The sequence below is a fragment of the Micromys minutus genome (assembly GCF_963924665.1).
Source record: "Micromys minutus genome assembly, chromosome: 25".
NCBI classification, from domain to species: domain Eukaryota; kingdom Metazoa; phylum Chordata; class Mammalia; order Rodentia; family Muridae; genus Micromys; species Micromys minutus.
The window spans coordinates 21,028,311-21,041,925 of NC_137960.1; the positions used below are offsets into that span (position 1 = coordinate 21,028,311).

The following is a 13,615-nucleotide window of genomic DNA, read 5'->3' on the forward strand; positions in this document are numbered from 1 at the left end:
GTCTCTTTGTAAGAGTCTATAAAAGCAAAGAACCTTTCCTATGTGTGTCCCAAAGCAGGGTCTTCATCAGGACAACTCAGTTACAATAGGAAATGATGGGTCTCCAGAAGCAAACAGGACCCATCTAGGAAGACGAAGATTCTTCAAAGTTCCAGAGCTCTCCTGAAGATGTTGTGCAAACTGAGCAAGGTTTGACCTCAGCTCAATCCAAGAAACAAAACTTCCTGTCTATGAGACCTGATAAAGGAAACTAGACAGATGGCTCAACAGTACCTGATGCTCCTACAGAGAACCTGATTTCAGATCCAAGTACCCACATGACAGTTCATAGTTGTCTGTAGCTCCAGTTCCAGGGGACTTGGTACCCTCTTTTGGTCTCTGTGAGAACTGCATGCATATGGTGAACATACACATATAGGCAAGACATTCATATACATAACACAAAAATGAGATTTTAGAATGGGATCCCCTTGGATTTAACACCCTCTAGTAGGCTTCACATTCCTAGCGATTTTACCTTGAAGTCGGTATAACTAAGTAAAACAAGAAAAGCCATGTGTAGAATGGCACATTGTTGTACTACCAGGAAAGGTACTGAGATGGACTGTCGAACACGGGCTCTCTATACCCACCAAATGCTGCAGTACCTCTGAATGTGACCTTAGCAACCATGAGGATAGTTTATGGTCATGAGCCTGGACCAAAGATGCCTTTGAGAATCTGTGTTCTCACCCACTGCATAAGTAGGCTGCCCTTCTGGGAAACAGTATTAAGTAGAAAATAAAGACTCATTTCATTTATTAAGAGTGACTAATTTAAAAAAAAATTCTTTGCTTGTTTTAAATAATAACAGGTTCATATTTCATATTATACTAGACCCCACAGATCATAAATCTATTTCTATTAATCTAAGTAGGTTAATGTGAAAGTTTTAAACCTACATATCTACAAGTACAACCTTCTATTTTAGATAAAGTAAATTTGCCTATGATTTAAAAGTTTATATATAAAGTAAGTATGTATAAACATGACTACATTTTCTCTATAAAGACGAGAATAGTATTTTTAATACTTTTCAGTTTCTAGGTTTCTTGTGATTGATGAACTTTCCCTAAGCAATCTTTAGTAAGAAAATCTCATATGCTAAAAATGGTGACATTCTAGCTTCAGATATTCAAGCAGGATACGACATTACTAACACATTCTTCTCATTAACAAGATCTGCCTCTCCACCTTGATTTCTTGACAGGAAAGAGCTTTTTGTTCAGTGATAAAATCATCAAATATTAAGAATAGAGATGTATCAAATGTGTTCTAGGGTCTTGAAAACTCATTATTTTAGTACATTTTACTTCTACCTAAAGCAACCCAAAGTGATATTCTCTGTGATTAATTACTGCCCAAACATACCTGTGTCAATCTTGAATTGTTATAAGTAGGTAGATAAAATATTCTTAAAATAACTGTGTAGTTCAGTGATTTAAGAAGTTTTCATCTGTTCATCTGTAAGGGATACATCCCATAATCCCTTGTGGATACTTGAAATATAGTTCTAAACTCTAAAGACACAATAATTCTTCCTATAGAGACATAGCTGTGACAGTATCGTTTATAATTTAGGAGCCACAGAAAAAAGAGAAACCATCAACCACAAATTATGTAGAATAATAATAAATATATACTGCACGGAAGTTATTTTTAAACGCAAGTCATTTTTTGAGTTTCCCATGTAGTTATTTCAGCTGACAGTTTGCTATGAGGGATTACAGCCACAGGAGCAGATCCATGTATGTGTAGGCATGAGCGTAAAGCTGAGTTATCCTGAGATCTCCTTGCCGGCCTTAGCCATGGCACCAAGATCTGAACAAAAGTGACAGATGCTCCATCAATGGATGCATGACACAGAATCAAACAAATGGACCTTGGAACAAACACTTGAAATACCCGAATTTCCAAACTTTCTGATTTCATCTCCTGACAGCAAGATGCAAGCCCATGTCACATTTTGGGGACTGCAAAGCCCTCTGGACTTTTTAGCCCTTCTAACACAGCTCCAGTCCCCCGCACCATTGATGTACCCAATACCAACAGAACCCTAATGTCTCATGGCCCTTTGTCACCTGCTCTACTCCAACCAACACACTCCCTCTTTTCCGTCGCTCCCCTAGATTAATGTGTAATACTTGTCTTGTTTCCTCAAACCCTGACACTCTGACTGAGATGGAGATACTTCTACAACCAACCAGTCATGTTTAAATACTTCTCCAGATCTGATTTCAACCCTCTAAAGTCCTAAAATTACACTTCATCTTGAAAAACATAAATGCCCACAGGACCCACTCTCAAAGTCAATTCCGTTAAACCACCTACTCCTTTTCGGGGTGACTGTGTTAAGAAACATTCCGAGCAAATACTCAAAACCACTCCAGGAAGATGCAAATAAGAGAAGACGCCGGCCACCTACATTACTCATGTACTCCGACAGCAGGTCCTGGAGCGCCTGGCGAATGGCATTGCACTCGGCGATAATCCTCTCCCGGTGGAGGTCCCTGGTGCAGGAAGAGTCAGCCAACAGGGCAGCCCCACTGATGATGGCTTCTAGGCGTTTCTCTAGGGATGGTCTTATGTCTTCCTCTGTCACTGTGAGTGGGTTCAGGACAATTAAATTCTGGGAAAAGAAAACATTTAAGATGGTTAGGACTCTGGAAGACCTCTTTATCTAAGCTTCCGGCTTGGAATCCAGATGGATTATACTTTTCTTGCCTCCACGGTTTGCACAGAAGACTGTTTGGCCATTCTTGCTTAGCTGCATGATAAAGTTTGTATTTAGAAGCTTGGGTTCTACTGTCAGACAGCCCTGAATTCAAATCTTGTTCTTCCCACTCACCAAACTGCCTTGTCTCCCTGTGTCTCCCTTACATCTGCAAAGCCTTAGGATTCCTGTTGCTTATACCCTAGAACTACCAGAAGAGTTCTGCACACACCTCACATGATGACTACTATATGCTACTAGCACAACAGTAGCATCTCCAAGCAGCAACGACCATTTTTTACATACGCCGTCTTATCTTCAAACAGAGGATGCAGGGCAGCCAGAGTGTGGTGGGCCACACATACCAGTGGCTGTGTGAGGCTGAGAGGCTTTTACCCAAGGTCAAAGAACAAATCAGCTTTGAAGTTCAGACACCTAGCTCTGTCTAGTAATTCACAACTCCATGTCATCATTTTCATGATAGCTCACTGTTAGTCCCAGGTGTTAATTGACTTTACCACTCGTATATCAGAGAAACTTCTAGCTTTTAATTATTCCTTTAAAAAGTAGAGCTCCCGGGGCTGAGGTCATAGCTCATTGGTAACAGAATGAACGGCTCAAGGATCCGCGTCCAGTGGCAGCACCCACAGTGGGCAGCTCACACTCACCTGGACTCGAGCTCCAGGAGATCTGGCGTCCTCTGCTGGGCTCTAGGGGTACCTGCACTGCACATGCACACACACACACACACACACACACACACACATTGTTTAATGATAAGCCTAAGGTAAAGCAGAGTCACCCTTAAGAGAGTAACTCATTTCAGAAAGACAGCCATGGTACAGCATAGAGAGCCCTAGAACCTGCACACTTCAGAGAACATTGCAAACCAGAACTCAAGTGTGATATGACATAGCACTCAGGAATCCTCCCTTCCAGGTTATACTCCCTTATCTTCTTTATTCTATGCCTCCGTTTACTTGGAAGAAAATAAATGAGAAAGCAAGGTGCTGCTTTCTAGCTTGCTCAGCCTCCTTTCTTATAGAGCCCAAGTTTACCAGCCCAGGGATGGCCCCACCCACAACGGAAGTCCCCCATCAATCACAAACTATAAAAATACCCTATAACCAGATTGTAGGGAGAGATTTTCTCAGTTGAGATCCATTCTTTTAGATGACTCTACCTTATATCAAGTTGGCATGAAAGTAGCCTGAACAATCACTGAAACATTTGTGATTCAGATGTGCAAGAGCCAGGATATGCTAACTATTTTTGTGTTTACTGATGTGTGGAGATCATTTTTTTTGGCACCTCTGGACAGCTGGTGGCGGGAAGCTGGTTAAGGCAGAAATCTGCCTCTGGTCCTATACTCAAGAAACTGGCCCAGATTAAGGACATTTGCATTTGAAGCTCAGGGCAGGCTCAGCAGATGTAGGTGTGATGGTCTCTTCCTCTCTCAGGGTCCCCTTTTGTCCCCGATCTTCACACCTGGCCTCCAGAAAGATGTTTACAGGATTTTTGATTATTAACCTGCTTGTTTCCTGACTCAGAACTGATGTTATCTTTCTGCATGTAAAGTGGTTTAAAAGAGAGCTGAATAAAGAACTCTTCGAATCTGCATCAAGTCATGTTACAATTGTGACTGTCTCTTGTTTTCTTTCACTCCTTGCTCCTGCCCTGGGGAACCTGTTGTTTGACTGAGCTGGTCTTGGATACCAATGAATGAATGGCTCATACTGTATGTGTAGATTGTGGTACATAGACACCCACCAGAATACCATACAGACATAAAATAGGTACCCTGACATCTGTGACTGTACACATGAACGTGGAGGACATTAAGCTACTTGAACTGTGTTATACACAGAAACATACACACACTCACACACACACACACACACACACACACTTGATGCAGCTAATATTAATCATATGTAGGACATAAAAAAATTCAAAACCACTGAGATAAAGAATAGTGTGGAAGATTTCAGAGGCTGTGAGTGGCTTAATCTGAAGGCCAAACAGGTGTTTAAGGATCACTTCTGTACTTAAAATATATATATTGTTTCTTGCTTGTTAATATATTTTAATTTTTTAAAAATTATGTACATGCATGTATGTTTGTGTGTGTGTGTGTGTGTGTGTGTGTGTGTGTGTGTAAACACAGGTGTACCTGAAATTGTCAGATATCCCTGAAGAAGAAGTAATAGGAAGTTGTGGGCCATATGACATTGAAGCTGGGAATCAAGTATGTCTGTCTCCTCTGCAAGATCAGTGAAGTCTTAACCTCTGAGCAATCTTCCCAGGTTGCTGGCTAATATTTTTAAATTGAAAAATTAAGCAAAACCATTCTCCTAATAAAATCCATTACTCATGCACTTTGGTGTGTGCCAAGAGTTTAAAATGTATGTAGAAACAAAAAAGAAAAAATACCTGTACACAGATGTTTGTAGAAGTGTTAATAATTGACAAAGCTTAGATGTAACTAAATTGCCACCAAGTAGATAATAGATAAACTTTAGCACATTAAGACAATGGAATATTATTCAGTACTAAAAAGGAGACCAGATGCCAAGCCACAAAAAGACATGCAAAGAAGATAAATGCATGCTGTGAGCTCAAAATGGCGGCCTGGAAATGCTGCATCCTGGGAACTGTGGACACAGTAAAAACGTCAGTCGTTCTCAGGATAGAGAATGAGAGGCATGAAGCGGTGGATAAGCAAGGGTCTTTGACACAGCAGGAATTCTTAGAATGGCAATCTTACAGTGGTTGATGGCCTCTATATATTTCCTAGCCCATGTGTAAAAGCAAGTGACCTCTACCTGCAAACTGTGGAGAGGACAGAAATTGATGCAGTGACACAGGTTCAACACCTGTGTCCCCCTTCCTGGAAACACTGGTGATGGGGGAGGCCAGGCAAGTGCTGGGACGAGGAGCTATACATGGGGGGGGGACACTTATCGACTGCATTATGACGTCAAATTTTCCTTCTAAAGGAAGAGGGGCTGCAGAGATGGCTCAGCCCATGAAGTACTTGCTGCAGCATGAATTGTCAGACCTGAGTTGTCTCTAAAACTCACCTGTGGACTGTTAGATAACACGGGAACTGGCTCCTTGTTATCTTAGTGCTGACAAATGAGAGGATTGTGCCCAGTGAGGTTTGTTGGCCATTGAATCAGTGAGATCTGGCTTCAGTGAGAGATCTTGTCTTGGAAAACACTAGGCAAGTAATTCAGGAGGATACCTAATACTGACCTCTAGCCTAAACACATAGACACACAAACACACACACACACACACACACACACACACACACACACACACGAGAATAAAAATGAAAAGACACATCTGACCTCAGGGTATCTAGGCTGCGCTCTTTATCAGTATCACCTCAGGTCTAAGAATTAATGCGAACCATTCCCTTCCTTTAATCCTGGGAAAGGAGTTCAAATGGTAGAGGCCTTTGTTTCAACCTTTATAAATAAGACTAATAAAATCTACAATTATCATGTAGGTTTTCAGTTATGTGACATCTTCTAACATCATTTGTATGTTTGGTTGATGGGTTTTGAGTCAAGGTCTCATTCTGCTGTTCATGCTGTAGCCCCGACCTAGTGTCAAATTTACCAAATAGCCCAAGCTGGCCTTGAACTTGAGGTTCTTATGCCTCAACCTGCCCTGTGATAATATTCCAGGCATAAACCATGGACCTTGGCTTTGCCTTTTAGCTTTCATTGCTGGGATTTAGAAGTAATACCTTATATGCAGCAGGCAAGGGAGCTACCACTAAGCCCTTATCCTCAGTGAAAGGCTCTCCTATGTGGCCAATTTGCCAATGCCACCCTTGCCTTTAAATGCACTGTCATCGGCAGCTGATGAATGCAGCTTTACACTACTGTGAAGGAAGACCTACACCCAGCAACAGAATGGCCTAAAATACTACCCTGCAAGTAGCTTGTACTCAGTTACTAATTCCGTGTGTGTTTATTAATTACTATTCTTCAGATTCTGATCATGACTTTTACCCCTGTCTTCAAAGGGGAGGGAAAATAGCACATCCAAAACAAATGGAATCACAGCATCCGTGTGGCTGGGAGAGTTTTCTGTATTTTAATGAACAGAATGTAATAAACCTTATTCATCATCCACAAGCCACACAAGGTGTGAAGGGATTGATCGGATTTGCATTCAAAACACTAAGACTCTCAACACCTACTCTCCAAAGTGAAATTGCCTATCAAAAGAGATTCCGCTATGATTATAATCAAGTACCAACATCCCTCACAAAAACACACAGACGAGATGATGCTTCAAGTTGGGAGCTGCAGAAAAACAATAAGCACGTCGCATAAATAATGCTCCCCTGGTAACTACATTATCAATCTGCGGAATGAGTGATAGAAATGGAATTAGAATTTCTCCTTCTGATTACCAACAGAGAATGGTTCTGAGAAAACTCACAGGTTCTCCCATGCCCGGAATAGCCATTCCTTTCGTGCATTTCCATGTAATCTAAAGAGTGGACAGTTTAGATATAGGAAATGTAAGAACAAACGTGAATAATTGCCCGCAAATCGGCAAGATGGTCAGCCCTCCATCCAAGAGTCAACTTGGGCAGTTAATGCACCTTGCATGCACAGGTTTGACTACTCATTTGCTCATAAGTTAAAATAGAAGAATTAGTCTTATAGAAAAATAGCAACTAATTGAGAGAGGATCAGTTGAAAAATCACACAGAAATTCCTTTGGGGTCTTGGTTTTTTGTTTTTGTTTTTGGTTTTTTTTGTTTGTTTGTTTGTTTTGTTTTTTTCCTCAATAAGATGAATGTAGACCATTTAGACTAAAGGAGGAGATGTGAGGGCAGTCACATCAAAACACTGGCTGACAACTCAGCCAAGTAGCTCATTCATAAGAGGTAAGTAACCAGCTTAGGTACTTCTATAAGAGTTCAGCAGCCTGTCCATGTGACACACCATAGCAGAAAGTCTTCCTGGTTTTGTTTGGGGATGGTTAGAACAAAATGGGCCTTGGGGGACTCTCCTCTTTTCAAAGCTTCTCGACACAGGTTCAGAACGTGGTACTCTGAGCTGTTGACTGGGTTGCCGAACTGCATATTCTCACCATGATGTTTCCGACTGGAGCGATACAGATCAATAACAAACTAAATGAGGGTTTCAGTATGGATCATCTATTTGGAAGCATGTTTTCCAGATTTAGTCTCTCTGCACAGTGGTCTAATTTCAAACGGCGATTAACTTATTCTGTTTATAATAATCTCAAAGAAAAACCTTTTTTTACATCCAAACACTTTTTTAATCACAGATTTTATGTGCAGCAAAAATATAACACGTGCCTCTATTTTAACATCACCGTTAGAATCAACCACGTTGTCTCCAGCTGTGTGTTCTGGTGACAGGAAACCTGATCGAATACAACCCTGTACGATGTGAGTTGAGTTGTTCCTGCTGTTTGCAGTAGTCATGCCGACAGAGTGCCCCAGAAAGGACCTCATCAATGAAGACAGAGAGAAAAGGTTTGGGGGCGGGTTTAAAAAAAAAATAAGGCCATTGGCATTTTCTGTTTGCTTGACTCTACCTTTCACTTTTCTCGATAATTATGTCTCTTGAGAAAAATAGCAGGTTAATTACAAGCCCTGGACTCATGGGTGGAATGTGCACAGCAGAAGAAAGAAAGAAAATGCAGCCCCTATGGCACAGTTCTACCTCATATCTGTAGAACTCTAAAGGTCATGCCTCTCATAGTCCCTTGAGGAATGATGAGAGGGCACATGCCTGCCAGGTGGAGACAATTTCTCAAGAAACAGTCCATCAGAGCTGGGTGTAGTGGCTGCCTCATGCCTGTAATCTCAACACTCCAGAGGCTGAGACAAGAGGTTCAAAAGCAAAGCCAAAATGAAAAGGTTTCTCTCAGAAGCTTTGGATGTGGTCCCCAGTATTTCCCATTTCCTGTCGAGTGCTACTGTTTAAAGACCAGAGATTCTGAATAATTTGAAATTGTGGCCAGCTAGCCAACTAAAAAAAATGTCCTTGGCCTGATAAGAGTTTTAAAACCTGTTCTTTTTCTGGAGAGAAATGTACTATTAAATATAAATTAACTCAAATATTTCTAGCTAACGGGGCTAAGAATAAAATTGCAAGCATTAGCCTAAAAGTGCCACAAAGAACCATGATTTTAGATTCCACAGGAAGCTATGTTGTAAAATAACACAAGCTGAATGAGGTTGTATTGACTCATACATGTGTGTATGTGTGTGTATACATGTGTATATATACATAGATGGAAGGATAGATGGATAGATAGATAGAGAGAGAGATAGATAGATAGATAGGCAGATAGACAGATGATACATAAACAGATAGATGATACATAAACTGATATGTGATTGATAGACAGGTAGATAGATGATAGATAGATAGATAGATAGATAGATAGATAGATAGATGATAGATAGATAGATAGATAGATGATAGATAGATAGATAGATAGATAGATAGATAGATAGATAGATAGACACATAGATACATAGATAGATAGGTATGTAGATAGACAGACAGACAGAAAGGTGGATAGGCAGATGATGGACAGACAGAGAGACAGATACTCTGGAGCACTATCTAAAAGCTCGTCCTATAATGATGGTTTTTTCCATACTGACCATGGCTTGCTATTGCTAGAACAGCCAGGGTTGGTACAGATAAGAAGTTGGCTTTAGCTTTTGTTTACTGATGATTAATTTTAAGTGACTATGTTAGTGAGTAATCTAGTGACTGTAAGTTCTCATTGAGGTTCTTTGGCTGCTTTATCTCAGGCAAGTTCTAGCAGTTAGAACTTGATGGCACTAGACAATGATGCCCAAGCCCTACAAGGAGGAGCTTGGTGCTCTGTCCTGCCCTGTGTTACTTAGGAAACCTTTCCTATGGCACAAAAGAACTGCCAGGGCCTGTCTAGACCTACAGAGGGTGATGTGTTATAGGTGAAAGGACCCTTTCTCAGGAGCTGCCACAATGGTTTGGGAATAAGAGTGCTTGCTGAGGGGCTATGAGGACATGAGTTCAGATACAAATAGAGACAGAAAAATCTAGTCAGCTACAGTACAGAGATAGTACGCATTGATGTGAAAGCACAAACACATATCCAGAGAGGAAAACTCTGAAAGGAAGAATGGAGATGATTCTCAAACCAATATTCATCCCATCCTGATCTGTAGAGGAATTTTAATCCAGCAATATGGTTGCTCTGGCAAGAGATCACATCCAAAGTTATGACCTTGCTGGAATGTAGATGTGTTCTTGAATTATACACCATTAATCCCTAGCACTGAAGGTAAAGCTTGTTTACAGAAGGAGGCAGCCATGTTTGAAAGTAATGCCTAGTGGCAAATCAGAAAAAGATTTAACAGAAATGAATCAGAGATAGGATACACCCAACTCTTGTGAGAACGTACAGGAAAGATCGGCAACTTAAGAGAACAGCTAAGGAAGACAGAGACAGACAGACAGATAGACAGAGGCGGGTGGCAGTTTTACCAGGACAGTTTTACAGAGACAGGTTGCAGGTAAAGACATAATGACCCAGATGATCAAAAGGACCCAGATTAGAACAGTTTGCCAGAGTTAGTTTGAGGCCAAGCAGAGCAGTTTGTCTAGAAGCCAAGAGAAGCCGATTTGAATCAGTCAGCTTGGAGAAAAGTTAGGGACAGAACATCTGCGTTGAACCAGTCATCCCGAGTTCAGAGAGAGCTTAGAAAGGGTGAGCTTATACAGCAGTAAGCCTCCACAACGACAATTACATCTGGCAAATAAAAGTTACTTTTACATTGCTCCATTTCACAACCCAACAGGGTGTAAGTGTGGAACTGGAAATGTCAGTCCCTGAATCCCGTGCCTTTGACATTAAGACCAGCTATGGATAAATCATTGGATTCAGAAGTGACCAATTTTTATCTTCTTGATTTACTAGGCACATTCAAACATTGACCAGAAAGTTATTAAGCTGAGCTTATTCTTTATATTGCTTATTTGTATTTATTGTGCTTTGGAAATTTTAACAAAAAAAAATTTCTTTTTCCATTGAGGCTTTATCAATCTCATTGTGTGTGTGTGTGTGTGTGTGTGTGTGAGTGTGTGTGTGTGTGTGTGTGTTTTAATTGGTATGGAAAGAAGAGAAGTAAAGGGAGGGAAGAGGAGAGAAGAGGGTGAGAGGAGAGTGAAGAGGGTACTGAGGAAAGGGAAAGCAGAGACAATAGAAACTTTAAAAGGGGTCAGCACAGGAACACAGTGATTTCCCACCAAGTCCAATAACCTGAGTTCAATCTCTGCATGATACAAATGGAGAACTGACTCCTTACAGGTTATTCTCTTATCTCCACAGATACAATATGGTGTACACAAATACACATAAACACACACACACACACACACATATTTGAACACACACATATCTCCACACTCACACACACACTTGCATACACACTCAGTCACCACACTCAAACACACACACATGGACATACACATACACTCAAACACACACACACACACACACACACACATATTTGAACACACACATATCTCCACACTCACACACACACTTGCATACACACTCAGTCACCACACTCAAACACACACACATGGACATACACATACACTCAAACACACACACGGACATACACATACACTCAAACACACACACACACACACACACACAAATACAACCACATTCAGACACACACACTCAAACATGAACATACAAGCATATTCAAAAATACCCACACACACACTCAAACATGAACACACAAACACATTCAAACATACACAGGCACACTCACACAGGCACACTCAAACACAGGCACACTTACACATACACACTCACACATACACACACTCAAAAATACACATAGACATAGACACATGCACACTCAAACACAAATTTGCACATACTCAGACACAGGCACACACACAGACACAGACGTGCACTCAAGTAGACACACTCAAACACACACAGACATACTCACACATATGAACTCACACACTCAAAAACATGCACACACATAGAGACGCACACACTCAAACACAGACAAACTTGCACATACTCACTCAAATACACACAGACATACCCAAACACACACACACAGAGACACATGCACACAGACACACACACATATAAATTTTAAAAGAGATTTTCAAAAGTCAAAGCTCTTTAGTAAAGAAGAGTGCTCAAAGCTTTTGTGTCATGTGCAGTTGGGAGCATGGAAGCCTGGGTACAGCTCACCAACACAGTAGGACATTTGGGTATCTATGGATGATCAGCAAGGTGTGTACCTAAGAATTCCTTCAACTACAATCCAGCTCCATCACTGCAGAAGCCTGTAAATGCCCCTGGCTTTTCAGGCAGTACCCAATGGACATCTTCCTAAGATTTGCCATACTCTTAAAACTACCAAATGGACTGTAGAATTAAAAGTGAAATTAGTACATCATCTAGACAATGAAATTGCTTCTCAAGTAGAAGCTGATTTGATATAGTGTGATATTATTTGAGTGCAGATGGCATGTTTTAAATTTAGCCACATATGGTGTCATCAAGGAAATTCTATCAGTGGACTCCATTCCAGACTTTTCCAGTCAGGGTTTTATTAAAAAGTAAATAAAATACAGGCTTACCATCATGTCTGCCAAGCAAACTTCTCCCTTTCCCCTTGTACACAAAGAAAGAGGGAACCTGGAGATGTAAGCCCATTGAACAAGAATGTCTTGTCTGGAGACAAGCAGGTATACTTGTCGGGATAGCTAAGGGAGAGGCATCTTGGGTACCCCTGGAAACCAGTGGAGGAAAGGGTGCACTGAACTGTCTTCTGAAATGAAACGATTTTCACTTTCATTTAGGTTTGGGTTTTCCTACTGCAAAGGTTTGGGTGTGGTTTGTTCCCACAAAACTCTTCGAAGTTTAATCCCTGTGGTGCTGGGTCTAGAGGTGACTCTGCCTACCCTGGGGCCTTCAGTGGGGATTTGTGCTTTCTTCACAAGAGTGAGGTAGTGAGTCAGGAGGGCTCTGTGGAGAAGGCTCTTCTCAATGCTTCCTTTCTGCCATAGGAACTCTGTCCTCCTTCCCCCTTCCACCTTCTCCCTCCCATCCACTTTCCACCCTTGCCTTTCTACAATAAAGTCATCTCCAAAGTCTAAGGAGATGCCAATACTTTGACCATGAAACCAGAGGAAATCTCCTTAAAAATAAATAAATACCAGCTTCTGGCTATTGTAAATAAGGAATATAAATACATTCAACTCCCAGCACCCATAGGCAGTTCAGAACCACCTGTGACTCAGCAGTGAGGGATCTAACTCCCTCTTCTGGTCTCCATGGGCACCAGCATTTATGTGTATATACCCCCACACAGACGTATATGCATGTGTGTAATTTGCAAAATACTTTTAAAGCTAAAGAAAGCTCTGCCTTCTGTAGAGCACAAGGCTTCCATGTGATACAAAGGAGGCTAATCGACCTCCCACTGTGTGGCAGCCTTGCTTCAGACCCCATAGACACTGGCAGGCTGCTCACCAAATACAACCTCCAACAGCTGCGCGGCAGGTCCTTGCGTGTGCACCCTATACATTTACACAAGCTGCTTCTCCATCTGCAGGATATAACATATGTCAGTTGACTGGCTTACAGTAGGCTTGGAGAAAACTCAGGCACAGTTGGCAGGAACCTCAAGTCTACTCCTCGCTTCCCTTCTTCCCCTTTGCTCTGAGGCTTTGGTCTTTGCTCATTTTAATTCTGTCTGCTAAATTAAACATTTAGAGTCAGGCGGCCATTCCTGGCTAGCCACACCAAAATCCTGTG

General features: G+C 41.3%; 1 protein-coding gene across 2 annotated transcripts in view; it reads right to left on the reverse strand.

Moving 5' to 3' along the window:
* The window catches only part of CTNNA3 (catenin alpha 3), a gene marked incomplete at both ends in the record, with an annotated part of 1,359,521 nt that overhangs the window by 1,073,435 nt on the left and 272,471 nt on the right, over positions 1–13,615 (reverse strand). For both annotated transcript variants that reach the window (XM_080937546.1, XM_080937545.1), the window contains one exon: positions 2,465–2,668. In XM_080937546.1, the coding sequence (XP_080793672.1) occupies positions 2,465–2,668 (204 nt within the window). The remainder of the gene's footprint in view (positions 1–2,464; positions 2,669–13,615) is intronic.